This window comes from Octodon degus, unplaced genomic scaffold (genome assembly GCF_000260255.1).
Source record: "Octodon degus isolate 3935 unplaced genomic scaffold, OctDeg1.0 scaffold00042, whole genome shotgun sequence".
Classification (NCBI taxonomy): Eukaryota; Metazoa; Chordata; class Mammalia; order Rodentia; family Octodontidae; genus Octodon; species Octodon degus.
Genome location: NW_004524618.1, coordinates 15,392,474 through 15,408,094, shown reverse-complemented (window position 1 = coordinate 15,408,094; position 15,621 = coordinate 15,392,474). Strand labels below are relative to the sequence as shown.

The 15,621-nt window shown below is 41.4% G+C and overlaps 1 protein-coding gene across 1 annotated transcript in view; it reads right to left on the bottom strand.

Annotated features, from left to right (window-relative positions):
- Fam160b1 (family with sequence similarity 160 member B1) overlaps window positions 1-15,621 on the bottom strand; it is a 36,478-nt gene that overhangs the window by 12,860 nt on the left and 7,997 nt on the right. The window contains exons 3-5 of the mRNA XM_023715526.1: window positions 10,707-10,876; window positions 7,065-7,169; window positions 4,311-4,433 (exon numbers count right to left, since the gene is read on the bottom strand). Coding sequence (XP_023571294.1) covers window positions 4,311-4,433; window positions 7,065-7,169; window positions 10,707-10,826 — 348 coding nt within the window. The 5' untranslated portion in view covers window positions 10,827-10,876. The remainder of the gene's footprint in view (window positions 1-4,310; window positions 4,434-7,064; window positions 7,170-10,706; window positions 10,877-15,621) is intronic.

The window sequence follows — 15,621 nt, the reverse complement described above, 5'->3', positions numbered from 1 at the left end:
TACAGAATTTGACTACATCTAAAAACGGTATCAGTGGGGGGAAATTTTCAATTTCAGGCCTTTTCTTATCACTAGGTTACTGTAAATACATGATCTCAACATTACCATTTCTAAGGTCATGGGGGGAGGCACATTTATGAACTAAAACGAAGTTATCAAGCTTAGACTTGGTTTCTACAAAGCTGACAAATTTTTTAAATATGTGAGAACTTCTAAGGTTTTTTTTTTTTTTTCTTTTCTGTTTCTGCTCTATAAAAACACAAAAGGTTACTCTGAGGGTGTCTTTATTTGTGTCTGAGGACAAGCAGATTTGCTTGAAATCTTAGTATGTCCCCCCAAGCCGCAGACACAGCCAAACACAAAGAGAATCTTAACTGAGGCAAATGGTTAGTCTCAAGGGAAAAGCGCTTTACTTTCTGCTGGGATAAAAGAGCAAAAGCCAAACCACACACACAAGCTGAAACTCCTCACAAGCCAGTTTCTCCGAAGGGCCTGGCACACTGCTCTGCTGCTCAGAGGCATCATACAGGCTGAAGGACTAAAGGGTTCCACTTCTAAAGTTACGATGCAGCAATTATAAATCGTTTCTACTTTAAAAGTAGATTTAAAAAGGTTCTCCTCGAGCGACCGGGCTGGTGTATTAAAGAAAACCAGAGGCTGCCTTTCTTCCAGTGAACATGTGCGGCCGAGCGTGTCCGGAGTCATGCGCCTTCCATTCTGTCCCACTGAACATCACCAGATACCTGCCCATTATCTCCGTCAGGTATCATGGAGATTCAAAGCGTGCGGAACCCAAATGAGCACCTTCCCCTCCAAATAAGCACTCTGCAAGCTCAAGCCCTTCTTTCTGCGCACTAAGCAGCTACTTTTGGTTCTGGATTTCAGGCATTCGAAGAGTATCTTCTCTGCCCCCTGCACCTGAGCAGCTGTATTACGTAGAGACCCCCCCATCCCTGAATCAGTGGCACCGCCTTCTGCTCACCTACTGCCTTCAACCTAGTTACAGGCCTTGCTTCTTCTTGTCTCCATTAATCCATCAGCTTCAAGCTGTCCTCCCAAAGGCAGTCACTGTGCAAAATGCTCCCAGCAAATCTCATCTCTGAATGCACAGACAACGTGCATGACAGCCCTGCTCCTCGTGCCTTCCAGTCAGCACGAGACCCGTGTTGTGGCTCAGAGCCTATGACAAACTGTAGCCTGTCCGTTCTGGCTCATTGCTATCCATGTTTCTGTACTATACTGTTTCTTAAACACATTCCATTCTTCATATTTCCATATTCTGATCTAACATCTGCTAAACACATTTCAAAGACCTCTTTCACAAAGTCCTTCCTGACCATCCCAAGCTGATGTTATCTCTTCCTCCTATAGGCACTTCCAGCAGTTCCTGCCACCTTCTTAGGTTTCTCATCCTACCCTCCCTTAGGTCACTGTAGAACACTCACTTCACCATCTTCATCAGACCACAATCATCTCTGGGCAAGACTATTCCTAACAGATCTACCACATACGATTTAACTTAACCCAAAGTAGTGTATACGGTAACAGATACGACTGCACACAGATTTCAGGGGACAAAAGCATGAGAACTGCAAAGCACTTTCGTTACTATCTATACTTAAAGCAGTAAAACTGCCCTGCCCTCAGGATTTACTCATTCAGTAAAAGTTCATGAAGCAGTTACTGCGCTTTGCACTGGACACTAGAGGGGCTGTGGAGACCCAAAGATTAATGAGACAGAGTCCTGGTGCTCGAGATGTTTATTGACCAGCGGGAGAACTGGAACGGACACATACACTTCCAGTGCTAGAGAGGAGATAATAACAGATGTTAAAACAGCTGAACATTTCTATCTGCTCAGAAAAATGGAGTTAGCTGCCACCTCTGGCTTTGGAGAAACAGATACTAGAAAAATGCAGCACAAAGCTGATACACTGCTATTTGTACTACGGTTTAGAGGTGTTTCTCACCATTCACACCTACACGCCCACACACTTCCTCTGCTTCTGATCTAGGCCATACAGTTCCAAAGCAAGTCCTAGAAACTGGGAGAAAGAAACCCACCAACCTGAAGTTTGGGGAAAATTTTCTGCATCCAAATTACACTAAGTTATCCAATAAAACTTCCAAAATCTTACTTAACCAAATTGATCTCTTTCTCTCCTTCACTCCCTTCCATTTTATCCCCTGGGGTACTGGCTGGGATTGAAGTGAGAGCTTCCACACTGAGCTACATGCCCATCCCCTTTTCAATTTTTTTTATTTTGAGGCAGGGCCTTGCTAAGTCACTAAGTTACCCAAATTGAGCTCAAATTTGCAGTCCTCCCACCTGATCTGCCACAGTACTGGGGTCACAGGCCTATGCCACCATGCCTGGCAAGCTGATGTTTTTATAAATATATTAAAAACCAAAAGTACTATAATGATACTCTCATTAACAACTCGGTAGAAATCTGAAATACTAGAGAAGCTAGGAAAACCCAAAGATTAGTGAGATAAAGTCCTTGAGTTCAAGGAGCTTACAACCAACAAGAAAAAATGAAATGTACACAAATAATTCCAGTGCTAGGGAGGAATTTATTATAAACAGGGACATTAAAAGCATATGAACACTACTGTCCACTCAGAAAAACAGAGGGAGCTTCCACCTCAGGCTTTGGAGAACAATTTTAAAGCAAAGCTGGAAAATAAGACACAAAATATGATGCATATCATGAAAAAAGAGGAAGCTGAAGTCTTTAACACTAACTACAAATTAGAATTTACAAAGTTTTGCAGCTGGGCTGCTAATGCACTTCCTCAAAAATGCATTATAATAGAAAACCTGAATTACTTATTTAAAATATGTGAAGTAGAAGACAAATCAATGTATCAGGATAGCTAACATTAAAAAACAAACAAAAAACCCAGATGACACCCAGTGCTAGGCAAGAAAACAGAACAGGAGCTCATGTGCACTGCTAGAGAGACGTGAGATGACAAACCCGCTACGGAAAACACTGGCAATTTCTTACAAAAATAAATCTACAGCTACAACATAACCTGGCAATCCTACCATTAAGAATTTTTCCAAGTGAAATGAAAACCTAAACTCAAGCAATAGTCTGTGTGTGACTCTTTTTTTAAAAAAATATTTATTTATTTGTGTGTGTGTGTGTGTGTGTGGCCAGCTCAGCCCACCAGGGGGCGGGGCTGGCTGGCACATGGTGCTGGGGGATTGAACCGCGGTCCCTGTGCTTTGCTATGCTTGTTCTAAGTAGGTGCTTTAGACCACTGAGCCATCTCACCAGCCCTGTGTGTAACTCTTTATGGTGGCTTTTTTCCTAATTGTCAAAAACTAGAAACAGCCCCAAAGTCCCCCACAGATGAATAAACAACTTCAGTGCTATTATACAATGGAATCCTCACCAGCATAAGCAAACAGTCATACATGAGAGGATATCGGGAAAGGAAGAGCAGTGGCTGCTAGAGGGAAGGTGACGTGAAAGGCTGACGAGGGGCAGAGGGCAAGGATGAAAGTTCTGTGTATTTGGACTGTGGCTAGTTACATAGTTATATTTATTTGTTGAAATCAGATCCGTAGGCCACCCTGGCAAGCACAAAGTCCTGAGTTCAACTGCTAGTTACACACCTCCCCAAAAAAAGAACAGTAGACCAAAAAGAATGAAGTACACTCTATGTAAGCTACACTTTAATTTTGAAGAAAGAAGACAAAGATTAGTTTTTAAACTAACAAGGCAAAGACAGCCTAACCACCTCTTCTAAGATATTCCTAAACACTTAAACTACTAGAAAAAGAAAAAAACTGAATGAAAGCAAGAAGTACACAAAACTTACATTCTACTTTAAAACTGGTAATAAAATCCAAAATATCACTTGATTTAGAAAACTGGGTTTTGTGACAATCCCAACTGCCATCCGCAGTTGGAGAGTTGACCTATGATCTACTAGAGCTGGTCCAAATCTGTCTACACCATCCTTAACCACACCAGATTATCCAGGCCAGACAACAGTTCCCCCAGCCTCCCCCAAAATATGCCATTTTATAAACTTTTACGAGTTCTGGATGCATCTGTCCTTTGCCTTTGTGTCTGTCCGAATCAGTATGGCCCCACATATCTGGCTCAACTGCACTCCTTGAAAATCTTTTTGCCTCATGATAATGCAATGAGTAAACTGATCTTAAATGAAAACTAACTCTAGGAAGTGAAAGACGCCATCTAACAACTTGCAGATGTAATTCCTTCTAGGATACCGCTCTCCTAACAAGCTGAGCACGCATAGTTTGACGGTTAAGCCACAGAGCCTACCTCCAGGAAGAAGTTCACCAAGTAGGGATCCTGCTTCAGCTTTGCACACACAATACACAGAAACTGAATCTCTTCATTTTCCGTCGGTGTTGCTAGTACTTCACCACAGAGTCGAATTAATTTCTGTCAAAACATTTTTAAAGCTTATTAAAAAATGTAAATGGCCATCTAGTTACCTTAATGATATCTAACATTTTCAAATAATAGAAATATATTAATTAGAACACTAACAATCTTTACCATCATCTATATCTAAGTAAATTGATTTTTATCCAAAAAATTAATAAGGTATACAATAAACTTTACTCACAAAGTCATGGAGGTAAAGTAAAAAGAAAATTAAGGTACAAAACTTAAAATAGAGCTACAAAGATATGAAGTACACTCCCTATGGAGCTCAGGCCCCTGCAAGGTGGTGGAGGGCTGGGCTGTGATGTCACTGGAAGCGGGGTTCATGGAGCCACCCTTGGAGGGGCTGCTGGACCTGTCTACCTGCACACCTGGGGGCAGGGAAGCTTCTGGAAGTGGCGCAGATGCGCTTCGTGACTTCTACTGGCTGTGGGCTGCATGAGGACCCTGGGGAACCCTCCCGCCTCACAGAGGAGGCTTTGAGGACATGGTTGTTAACTTCACTGTGGAGAAGTGCTAAACCCATCCTAAAAGAAGCTCTACAGAGATCTGATGAGGGAAACATGTACATGGCCACTATAGGAAGAACCTGGGATAGCCAGAAGACTGAAGAATATAAAACTACTGGGCAAATCTAAGAAATGAAGAGATGGAGAGAAACGCTACCAACATAATGCTCGGAATCCATATGAAGAAATATCCCTTAGCACCACAGATGCTACTATGGACATGAAATGAACTGTTCTATTTATTTTTTCTTTTTCTTTTTTTTATGTATTTAGTACAGGGTCTGCAGGGTCTCACTACACAGATCGGACTTGTAGTGATCCTCCTGTGTTTAGCCTCCCAAGCACTGGGATTACAGGCGTGTGCCACCACACCCAGTCTCAGTCGTGTCTCAGCATGCCCCGGGGGTGGGGTCAGCACAGCATGCTGGGGATCAAACCCCAATCCCTGTGCCCTCATAAGCAGACATTTTAGTTTGCTGAGCTATCTGGCTGGCCTGAAACAAACTGTTTTAAAACTAGCTGAAACTGTGCTTGTAGAAAATACCTGATTGGTCATTTATGACTAAATGGGCCCATTAGAGCTCACACCGGACTGAAGTCATATAAGTACTTTGGATTTAAAGAGAAGCTGCACAAATGCAACAAAGATATAAGAACCTGTGATTCCTAGTCCTTTGAGAAGTATGCAAGGACTGCAGTTGAGAAAAACTATCAATGTGAGTAATGTGGGAAAGCCTACTCTGATTTTTTGGGGAACTCATCCTGCAGAGAAGACCACAATACGTAGGAAAAGTATGAAAACCCCCAGCAAACCCAATGGCATTCAAATCCATGAAATGAAAGAAATCACACTGGGGACAGACCCTAGGCTTGTAAGCAACTTGGGAAAGCCTTCACTACACTTGGTTATTCTCAAAAACATGAGAGAAATCACGCTGAGGAGCAACTTTTATGTATGTTGGCAACGTGGGACAGCCTCTAGAACACACAGCATGAGGAACCTCACACTGGGAAGAAACTATGTGTGTAGAGAATGTGAGAAAGTGTTCAGTACACATAAATACTGTTAAGGACATGAAAGAAGTCACACTGGGGAGAAACCCTATGAACGTGAGCAATGCAGGAAAGCCTTCAGGAGACTCACCCATTGTCACAGACATGAAAGAAATCACACTGGAACTAAATCCTAGCAATGAGGGAAAACATTCAGGTCACATGCTTGCTTCCAGCATGAAAAAGGGCCAGGTAAATAGCTGGTGCAAAAAGCACCTGCCTGGCAAGTGCAACGTCCTGAGTTCAACTCCCAATACAAGTAAAAAAGGAAAAAAAATAACATGAAAAAGCTCATAGTGGGGAGAAACCCTAGGTGTGTAAGCATTCTGGGAAAGGCTTTGCTACTAAATCCTCACTTTGTAAATATAAAGTAACTCATACTGAGGGGTAACCCCTATATATGTAAGCAGAGTGGGGAAACATTCAGCAGAGATATACAAAAGAAGTCATGCTGGGGAGAAACCCTATGTACACAAAAGCCTATTCTTGTGACCATTTCTCACATAGTGGACAGCAGTACAATATATAATATGAGAAATCTAAGGTCAATTATTTTCTCATAAATTTTCTAGAAAATACATTCCCAGGTGGAGATATCTTAAGTATAAATATAGTGTGTTCTTAAATAAATCTCTGGGTTATATATCTGTAGTGCTCACTAAAAATTGATTTGACATGACTTATAAAAAAACTAAGTCATAAGAATTTGCTCCTATGTTTTCCTTACAGAAATTTCATAGTTTTATAAAGGTTTATGACCCATTTGACTAAACTTTTATAAAAAGTAAAGTATTGCTCAAAGTTTGTTGTTTTATGTGTGAATATGTTGCTCCAGCATTATTTGTTGATAAAGGATATCCTTTCTCCATTAAATTATTTTACATTTTTGTAAAAAAAAAGAAGTGCATGTAATGCAATCACATATAAGGAAAACCCTAGTAAATGCTAACTTGCATGTTATTTTTTAGAATGATTTATTAATCTCAGATTTATAAAAAAAAATAACACAACTATTTCTACTCTAAGAAATCAAGAGAAATATTTTTATGTAAGAACAAAATACCTGCACAGGCCGGTGCACATTAATGTGTGGAAGTAGTGGCTGCCGGATTCTCCCCAGAAGTTTAGTATAGAACACCAGCACCTGCTGTTTCATTCCTGGAGGACACTGGGTAAAGCAGAAAGGCAAACAGGAAAAGAAGAGAAAATACAAACATTTACTCAAAGCTTAAACAATATTTATAAATGTATTCATCAAGACAATTTGACCATTTAATAAATAATTAAAATATGTCAATAAAAAATTTTTGTGTGTGTGGGTTTTTTTGACACAGGGTCTCGCTTTGATTGGCTATGAAGCAGGGCCGGGGAGATAGCTCAGTAGAATAAGTGCTTCCCTAATTGGCTATGAATTCACAGCAATCCTCCTGCCTCAGCCTCTCAAGTTCTGGGATTACATGTGTGCACCAGAATAAAAATTTTATTTATTTATTTATTTTTTTGTGGAACCAGGGATTGAACTCAGGTCCTTGCGCTTGCCAGGGAAGCACTCATTCCACTGAGCCATCTCCTTGGCCCAGAATAAAAATTTTAATCAACATTAATGACTGGAATTCTAGAAATAAAATTACACAGTTGAACCATAACAGTATAAGAGACCAGGGCCTCGCGTAATTACAAGCAGCGTGGTGATAACATGCTGAGAAGAGAGATTTGTTTAGGCAACGTCAACTGGGTAAATGCTAGGTGAGCAGGAACTCTTACTCCTTGCCAAAGCACAGGCAGACTCTTACGTATCCTAATGATGGGAATCAGTAACTTCCCGTACCTACATACAGGAGTATAAAGAGGCTCTCTCCCCCTCTCTCGCTGTGGACTGAGCATGAATCAGCAAGGTTATATACTCCACAAATAAGCCGTTAATACTGCCTCCCATACAAAATAGTCACAAAATGAGTTACCTATAGAAAATCATAATGACATGCCAACTAGAAATAGTATAATTTAAGAACTACAAAAAATAATTCTTATAACCTAATATTTTTTAAGCTCACAAACATATTGTATTATTCAGATTAAAAAAACCAATATTCACCATCACCTATGTAAAAATATATTTGCTAGTAGCACAATTACTAATTTAGGGCTCAGAAAATCATCTAATACTTACTCAATTCTATGTTATTTTGTCCCTCCAAAGAATAGGAGAAACTAGGGAAGAGGTGAATGAACTGCAAGTTATTCGGGAACAGATTTGTTGCTTAGAAAAATACACTTGGATTCTATTGGAGTTAAAAAATGAATTGGGGGGGCTGGTGAGATGGCTCAGTGGTCTAAAGCACCTACTTAGAACAAGCTAAGCTAAGCAAAAGCACAGACCGCGGTTCAATCCCCAGCACCACATGCCAGCCAGCCCCGCCCCCTGGTGGGCTGAGCTGGCCACACACACACACACACACACACACACACACAAATAAATAAATTAAAAAAAAAAATGAATTGGAGCACTATAGACTTAGTTAAAAGGAGACCGTGTTGAATACTATTCATAGATCTATTTGGTAATAAATGTATCTTTTAGTTTAGTTTTTCAAATGTATTATAGGAAATTACAGAACAGAACCATAGATTTTTAGAACTGGGGACACCTAGTTAGCAGTAACTTCCACGTTTTTTTTTTTTTTTTTTTCGGAACCAGGGATTAAACTCAGACCCTTGCGCTTGCCAGGGAAGCGCTTGTTCCACTGACCCAGCTCCTCGGCCCACTTCCACGGTTTTAAAGAACAGAGAGAATAACCAGCAGTCACAGTGTGTTAATGACAAAACTGCGATTGCACGCCAGGTCTTCTACCTGGAACCAAAGTTCTTCCTTTTCCCTCAAGCCACCACATGTAAGGGGTGAACAAAATATATGGTGAAGGTTCCAATTTTTAGAAAATTATTACAATAAAAAAACACAGGGCTAAGGCTGGGGAGATAGCTGGGCAAAAGTGCCTGGCTGATCAGCACAAGGACCTGGGTTCGATTCCCAGTATTGTATGCCCTATTGGCCCAGCACCATGCCAGCCACTGAAACCAGGTATGGTGGCACATGCCTGTAATCCCAGTGCTGGGGAGGCTGAGACAGGAGAATCCCTATGAGTCCAAACTACATAGAGAGACCCTGTATCAAATAAAAGATTAAAAATAATAACACATGGTCATTAACCCCGCTCAAAATATCCCCTCTCGCTTTGAACACAAGTATTCCGTTATTCTTGCCACTTTCTGAAACAATTCTGGAAGTCTTCTTTCGTGTTGTTTCATGTCCTGAGCTGATTAAAAGTGTTTATGGCAATTTCTATCACATAAAAAAAACTTTATGGTGTGTCTTTATCCATGCTATTCAGTAGATCTGGTACTGTGTGACTTCTAGCCCTTCCTCAGAGTGAAAATGACCAAGAGAAGCAAATGCCTTAAGTCAGTTCAGGACATTGAGGCAGCCATGATAGTACAACTAAACACACACACAGGGAAACTTCCATAACTTCTGCAAAAAACAGCAGGAACAGTGAGTGGGCTGTGTGTGTTCAATTTCAAAGTGAGGGTCATTATTCTGAGGGGACTGAATGGCAACATGAATTTTACTGTAATAATATTTTTAATTTAAACATTCATTGCATTTTCTAATCATACCTTGTAGTTTGAAAACCTGTCTCTCAAATACAGTGGTGTACCACATAAGGGTTTAGTCAAAGATCACATACACGAGAAGTCCTATAAATTACAGTGGAGCCGAAAAATTCCTATTGCCCACTTTTTCTGTATCTTTTCTATATTTAAATATGTTTAGATAGACAGATACTTACCATGGCGTCAGAACTGCCTAGCACTGCATACATGTGTGTAGCCTCAGGCAGAAGGCTCTACCACCCAGGTTTGTATAAAAACACACGATGATCACACAATAAAATTGTCTCCTGACATATTTTTCTGAACACCCTGTCTTTGACACATGAATACAACTTGAAAGCTCTGTATCACAAAATACTATTTGTATATGAGCTTTTCAAAGCGTTTTCAAAATCCATTAGGCTTAAAAAATTGAATTGGTTCTACTCACCAGTTCATTTTTTTTTTTTTTTTTTGTATTTTAGGGAAGGGTCTACAGGGTGTTCAGGGTCTTACTACTAGATCAGACTTGTAGTGATCCGCCTGTTTACAGCCTCCCTAGTGCTGGGATTACAGGCACGTGCCACCACGCCTATTCTCACTTGCCATCTCAGCAGGACCTAGAGGCGGCGCCGGCAGAGCAGGCCTGTGGATCGAACTCCCGGCCCCCGTGCCTGCTTGCAGGTGCTTTAATCTGTTAAGGTATTTGGCCAGCCCTCAGTTCACTTATCAGAATAAGAACAATGAAAAATAAGTTTTATAAACCAGCTGTCACTAGGTTTTCATTTCCTTTGATTATTAACATATATACTTGCACTTATTTTCAAAAATGTTTACAATGAAATGCTAAGCAGCCTAAGTATCACTTTTTGTGTAGGGCACTTGGGAAATTTGCTGTCTCTGCAGATGTCAGGGTTGTACAAGCCGCCTGACTGCTCCCCTAATCTCAGATTGAATCATGCCACATGCAGTATGTACCTCCAAAGGAAAGGATGTCTAAGGCGTTGCTGCTTCTATATACCCCCCAAGGACATGGTGCGCACTAGGAACTTACGTCAGCTTTCCCCAAAGTGTACAACGTTTCCAAGATCTTGTGATGCAGTAAATATTCCATGCACGGCCCCGTCTCTCCAGATTCCCGTTCATTTTCTTCTTGAACCAGTATATCTAACATCTGTTCCAGATGGGATGGAATGTTCGTATCAGTCACTGGGGCTTTGTCATCTAAACAACAGAAAAATATTTATCAAACAAATACTCAAGTATTTTTAAACTGCCTATTTGAACACAAAATACCATCTATAATTTCCTAGTCTCAAACAGAAAATTTAAACAATAGTTACATGAGGTGTTACACACATTGTATAACTGTCTTTGTAAGAAGATGCTTTTGCCATACTTTTATTAAAAAACTGAGTCAATATTCTAAAATATACTCTTATCTCATGTTGACCTATAATTTAGAACTAAAAGCCACTCATGGGAAATGGGAACATGATCAGAAAAATACATATAAATATCAAGGCTTTTGAGTATTTATCATTATTTCTTTTACTTAGCCAGTTCAGAAGATCTGAATCTTCAGTCTCTTGGCATAGACACCGACTGGTTGTGCCCAAACATTAAGCTGCGCAGCCCAAGACAGTTGGACAGAACTGGCTGTTCCTAAATTCTATACGTCACCTTCTGGCACTGGAAGTCAGTCACTTAATGCTTTCAACCCCTTCCCATCTATAAAAGTATACGGAGCCAAAAGGAAACCCTGCTATCAAAATTCCTGCCATTTTCGCTCATTAACACTAGCTATTCCCAGTCTATTTTTTCAAAGTTGCTTCTCAGGAGACTGTTTATTAACTATCATAGATTTTTAAAAATAAAAAAGTTATTGGTATTTTTAAACATGTCACACTTGGACCTGAAAATTACATCAACCTCCGCTTACTGTCTAAGGATTAAATGCCTCTAATAAACTATAGGTTTAATAAGCTGTCTAAATACAAAATATACCAGGAGATGCCGAGTTCAGACTTATGGCTGTATCAGCATTTTCTCAAAGCTTCTACAAGGTGCACAACTCAAGCCCAGTGGGTTAGGGAGTGCCAGGCTGCTCTGTGTGTGTCCACATGCGGGTGCACGTGCAGAGTGAGCCCTCACACTCAGCCTGAGAGAGGAAATAACGGAGCAGAAGGAGGGCCCCCGCTGGGACAGGCTCTGAGACAGTTGTTCAGAGCATGGCACTGGAGTTAGACAACTTGGGCTCAAATCTCGGCTCTGTCACTTTTAGTTGGATGACCCAGTATACATGAAGCCTTAATCATCAACATCTGTTACACAGAATGACTACACACTAGGCTACGGGTTGCATGAGCTCCGTGAAATAGTACACGGCAAGTCCACCACCCCAGGACACAGTGAAAACTCAGGGAATACTAACTTCTTCAGTCTCACTTCATGTATTCCTGTAAAATGAGTAGCCTCCTACTGAAATGAAAAACTGTAAGTCTGCTTATAAATCAGTTTTTCAAAAATGTTTTTCTCCTTGTAAACATAAACATACACACACATTTCAAGGAAGAATGAATATTCAGCTTTGGTTTCAATACAATTATTTATGGGAACAAAATGACCAGCTGTTTAATATTAACAAAAACACTAACTGCGAATTTAATTTGACAGGATTAAAATACTACCTCCTTAGAAGACAAGATCTACTTCCTGCTGTCAACTCTGAATATTTCTAAATTATCAGTGTTCTGAGCCCTCCTATGACCTTTCCACCTGAACCGCCTCCAGCCTCCTCATCCGCCTGCACAACTCCTACTTATCCGTGACAGCCCCACCTAGACAATGCCCGCTCTTTCCTCCTCTTTGTTCCTTCAGTTCTTGACACTGACGCAGACTTCCTTAACTGCCCCTTCATTGTAACGCACACGCTTGCTTCTGCTATTTTGTGGGGGAAAAATCTTATAAAACAAGAACTTGTGCAATTCTTTAAAGCCCCAGAAGGAAAAAGAAAAAAATAGCAAGAGCTAAGAAGAGCAATCTGAAAGGCAGCTCCTCTTAAAAGACCTTTCTGTAGATGTGCTAAGCATCAAAGGATGTTAAAAACTATTTTACATTTCAAGGTTTACATGTTTTTCAATCCAACTTTTGTTTCTTGCTTCACTCTAAAGGCTTGCAGCTGCTCTCACTCCTCCCGTGCGTCAGCTGCCGGGCGTCTGGTCTGCATGGCCACGAGAGTTTGCCTACGCGGTCCTCCATGGGGCCCACAGAGCAGCGGACACACGTCCCTGTTTGTGAGGGTTCTAAGCTTTTGCACACAGGTCAAATCCATTCCTGTGACTGGTTTTTAGAAAATAAGGTTGTACTGGAACAAAGGAATCTCTGATTTGCATTCTGTTGACCATAACTTTTGTACTACAGAAGTAGAGTTGAACAGTTGCAAAGCAGACTATCCGGCCTAGAAGGCCTAAAATACTGCCTGGCCCTTCCAAGTTTGCCACCCTGGGCCTACTTACTCTCTGTCCTTCTTATATGTTGAGAAAAACAAGCAACCACAACACGGAGCCTGGACCCCTGCGCCGCATCTGCCCGAGCTGCGCTTACATTCCTGCTCTACTGTCCTTCATTTTGACGGTGACGAGTCATCTCATCTTGTTCTTGCGCCAACCATTACCAGACTGTTCTATGGAGTTACAAACTGCAGTATCTTACATCTTTAGAAAATATTTCAAAACCCTCTCTGGCTGCCCCTTCTTCCTCTCAGTTCCCCTCTGCACTGACACTCGAGAAAGGAGTCTACGCACGCGGTCTAGACATGTGCTCCTAAACTTACTCTAGCCAGACCTCTCCTCTCCCCCCTGACATTAAAATGGATTTTTATCCAGGAAATAATGAACCTTTGTGGCTACACCCAGTGACCCATTCTAGGTCCTTGAATCACTTGACAGAACACATCTCTCGCTCTTCTTCTACAGCTATTCTCTCCTGCTGTCTTCTATCTGGGGTCAAAGTAGCACCGTTGTTATGGTTCTCTTCTTCCAACCTCTGCACACTAAATCTAAAGGTGTTCCTGTACCTCTTATTTCATCTGTCTTTTCTCCATTCCTATATAATATCCTCCAATTTCATGATTTTAAACCCAACTTAAATATTGATGACTTAATTTCCCATATAGTTTGTACTCTGAGATACCCATTGGATAGGTAACTGGCACCTCAAACTTAGCACATCCAAAATTCTCTTCCAAACCCAGTCCTCCTGAAGTATCAGTGAGCAACGTCTCTAATCTTTCTTTCATCAGGCCTAAAACTTTAGTTATTTTTCATATTCCTACATAACCAACATTAAAGCTATCAATCTTCCCTCAAAATACATTCAGATGCCCACAGAGATAGCTCAGTGGCTGCCTGCCTGGCAAGTACAAGGTCCTGAGTCAAGCCTCTATACCAAAAAAGAAAAACAAAAAAAAAAAAAAAAAAGAAAATCCAGAATATAATCAGTTCTTACCAGCTCTCCTCAGTGTAAGCCACCACTAACACTCTTTTACCTCCTCCCCCACTACTAGGGATGAAACCCAGGGGTGTTCTAGCACTGAGCTATATCCTCAGTTTTTTGGTTTTTTTTTTATTAAGACAAGTTCTTGCCAAGTTGCCCAGGCTGGCCCTGAACTTAGGATCCTCCTCCCTGAGCTTCCCTAGCAGCCGAGATCACAGGCATGTACCATACCTGGTTCATCATTATCTCTTGCATGGACAATTGTAATAGTTTTACTAATGGTTCTGCCAGCTTTGCTTTATTTTATTTCATGCATTTAGTACAGGGTCTATAGAATCTCACTACACAGAACGGACTTGTGGTGATCCTTTCTGTTTTTCAGCCTCCCAAGTACTCCCACCATGCACAGTCTTAATTGCCATCTCAGCACACCTCAGGGGTGGGGACAGCACAGCAGGCCAGAGATCAAGCCCCTGGCCTCTGCGTCTGCCTAAGCAGGTGCTTTAATCCACTGAGCTATATGGCCGGCTGGTTCTGCCAGCTTTAAACCTCTATCTTTTCAATTTCTTTTTTTTTTTCCCCACAAAAGTCAAAGTGACTGCTTTAATATATGGACTATATTATAGCCCTACTAAAGTGTGAGACTGCCAAGCTTCGTTCTCCTTAGAAATGAAGCCCCGGGCCTCCATCTTTCCCTGACCTTTATTTCAACCCGACTCACTGAGGTACACAGAGCTGGTTATAGTGAACCAGATACACCCTTAGCGGGCTAAGCTCCAACACTGCAGCACTTAGGTGAGAATCACCGTACCTCCATGGCCGGAAACGGGGCTTGAATAAGACCTGTGAGATTCTTGGGCTAAGACATGAGATAACATCTCAGCTGAAGCCATGGGATTCAAAGGAGAAAAAAGAAAAGAATCAAACCTTGCAGGCAGTAAAGGAGCCAGCTTGCACGTATCAAGCTATCCTTTGCTTTGTTAACCGGAGGGGTTCTGAGCCTGGTACAAAACTGTTTCACCTTACAGCCAACGCCTGCAAAGTTTCTCCTCCCTAGTACTCTGCCACGACCCCAACTACCTCTCTGACTGAAACCAATAAAAGCCACAAGCATTTGGACTCAGGGCTTTTTGCTCCACCGAGAACAGTGGCCATCCCAGAGCTTCTCAACTGCAGAAATTTCTGTCTTCCTTTTGCATCCATGTGTCATACTGCCTGGTAGGAAACTGAACCCTCTGCAGGGATTTCAGTACTCAAATCCTTTCAAAGTCTTATTAGAGAGACAAGCTAGGGCCTTCATGACACATTACATGCCCATGCGAATCTACACCGTGACCCCGACAATACCTACCTAACCTCATCACCCCCAGGTTCTCTTTTACTCTGCTGCAGACACTGAGGCTTTCTTGTAGTTCTTAGTATCCTCCAAGCAGGCTACAAGCTCTAGTGCTGGCTAGCTTGTGTGAACACCG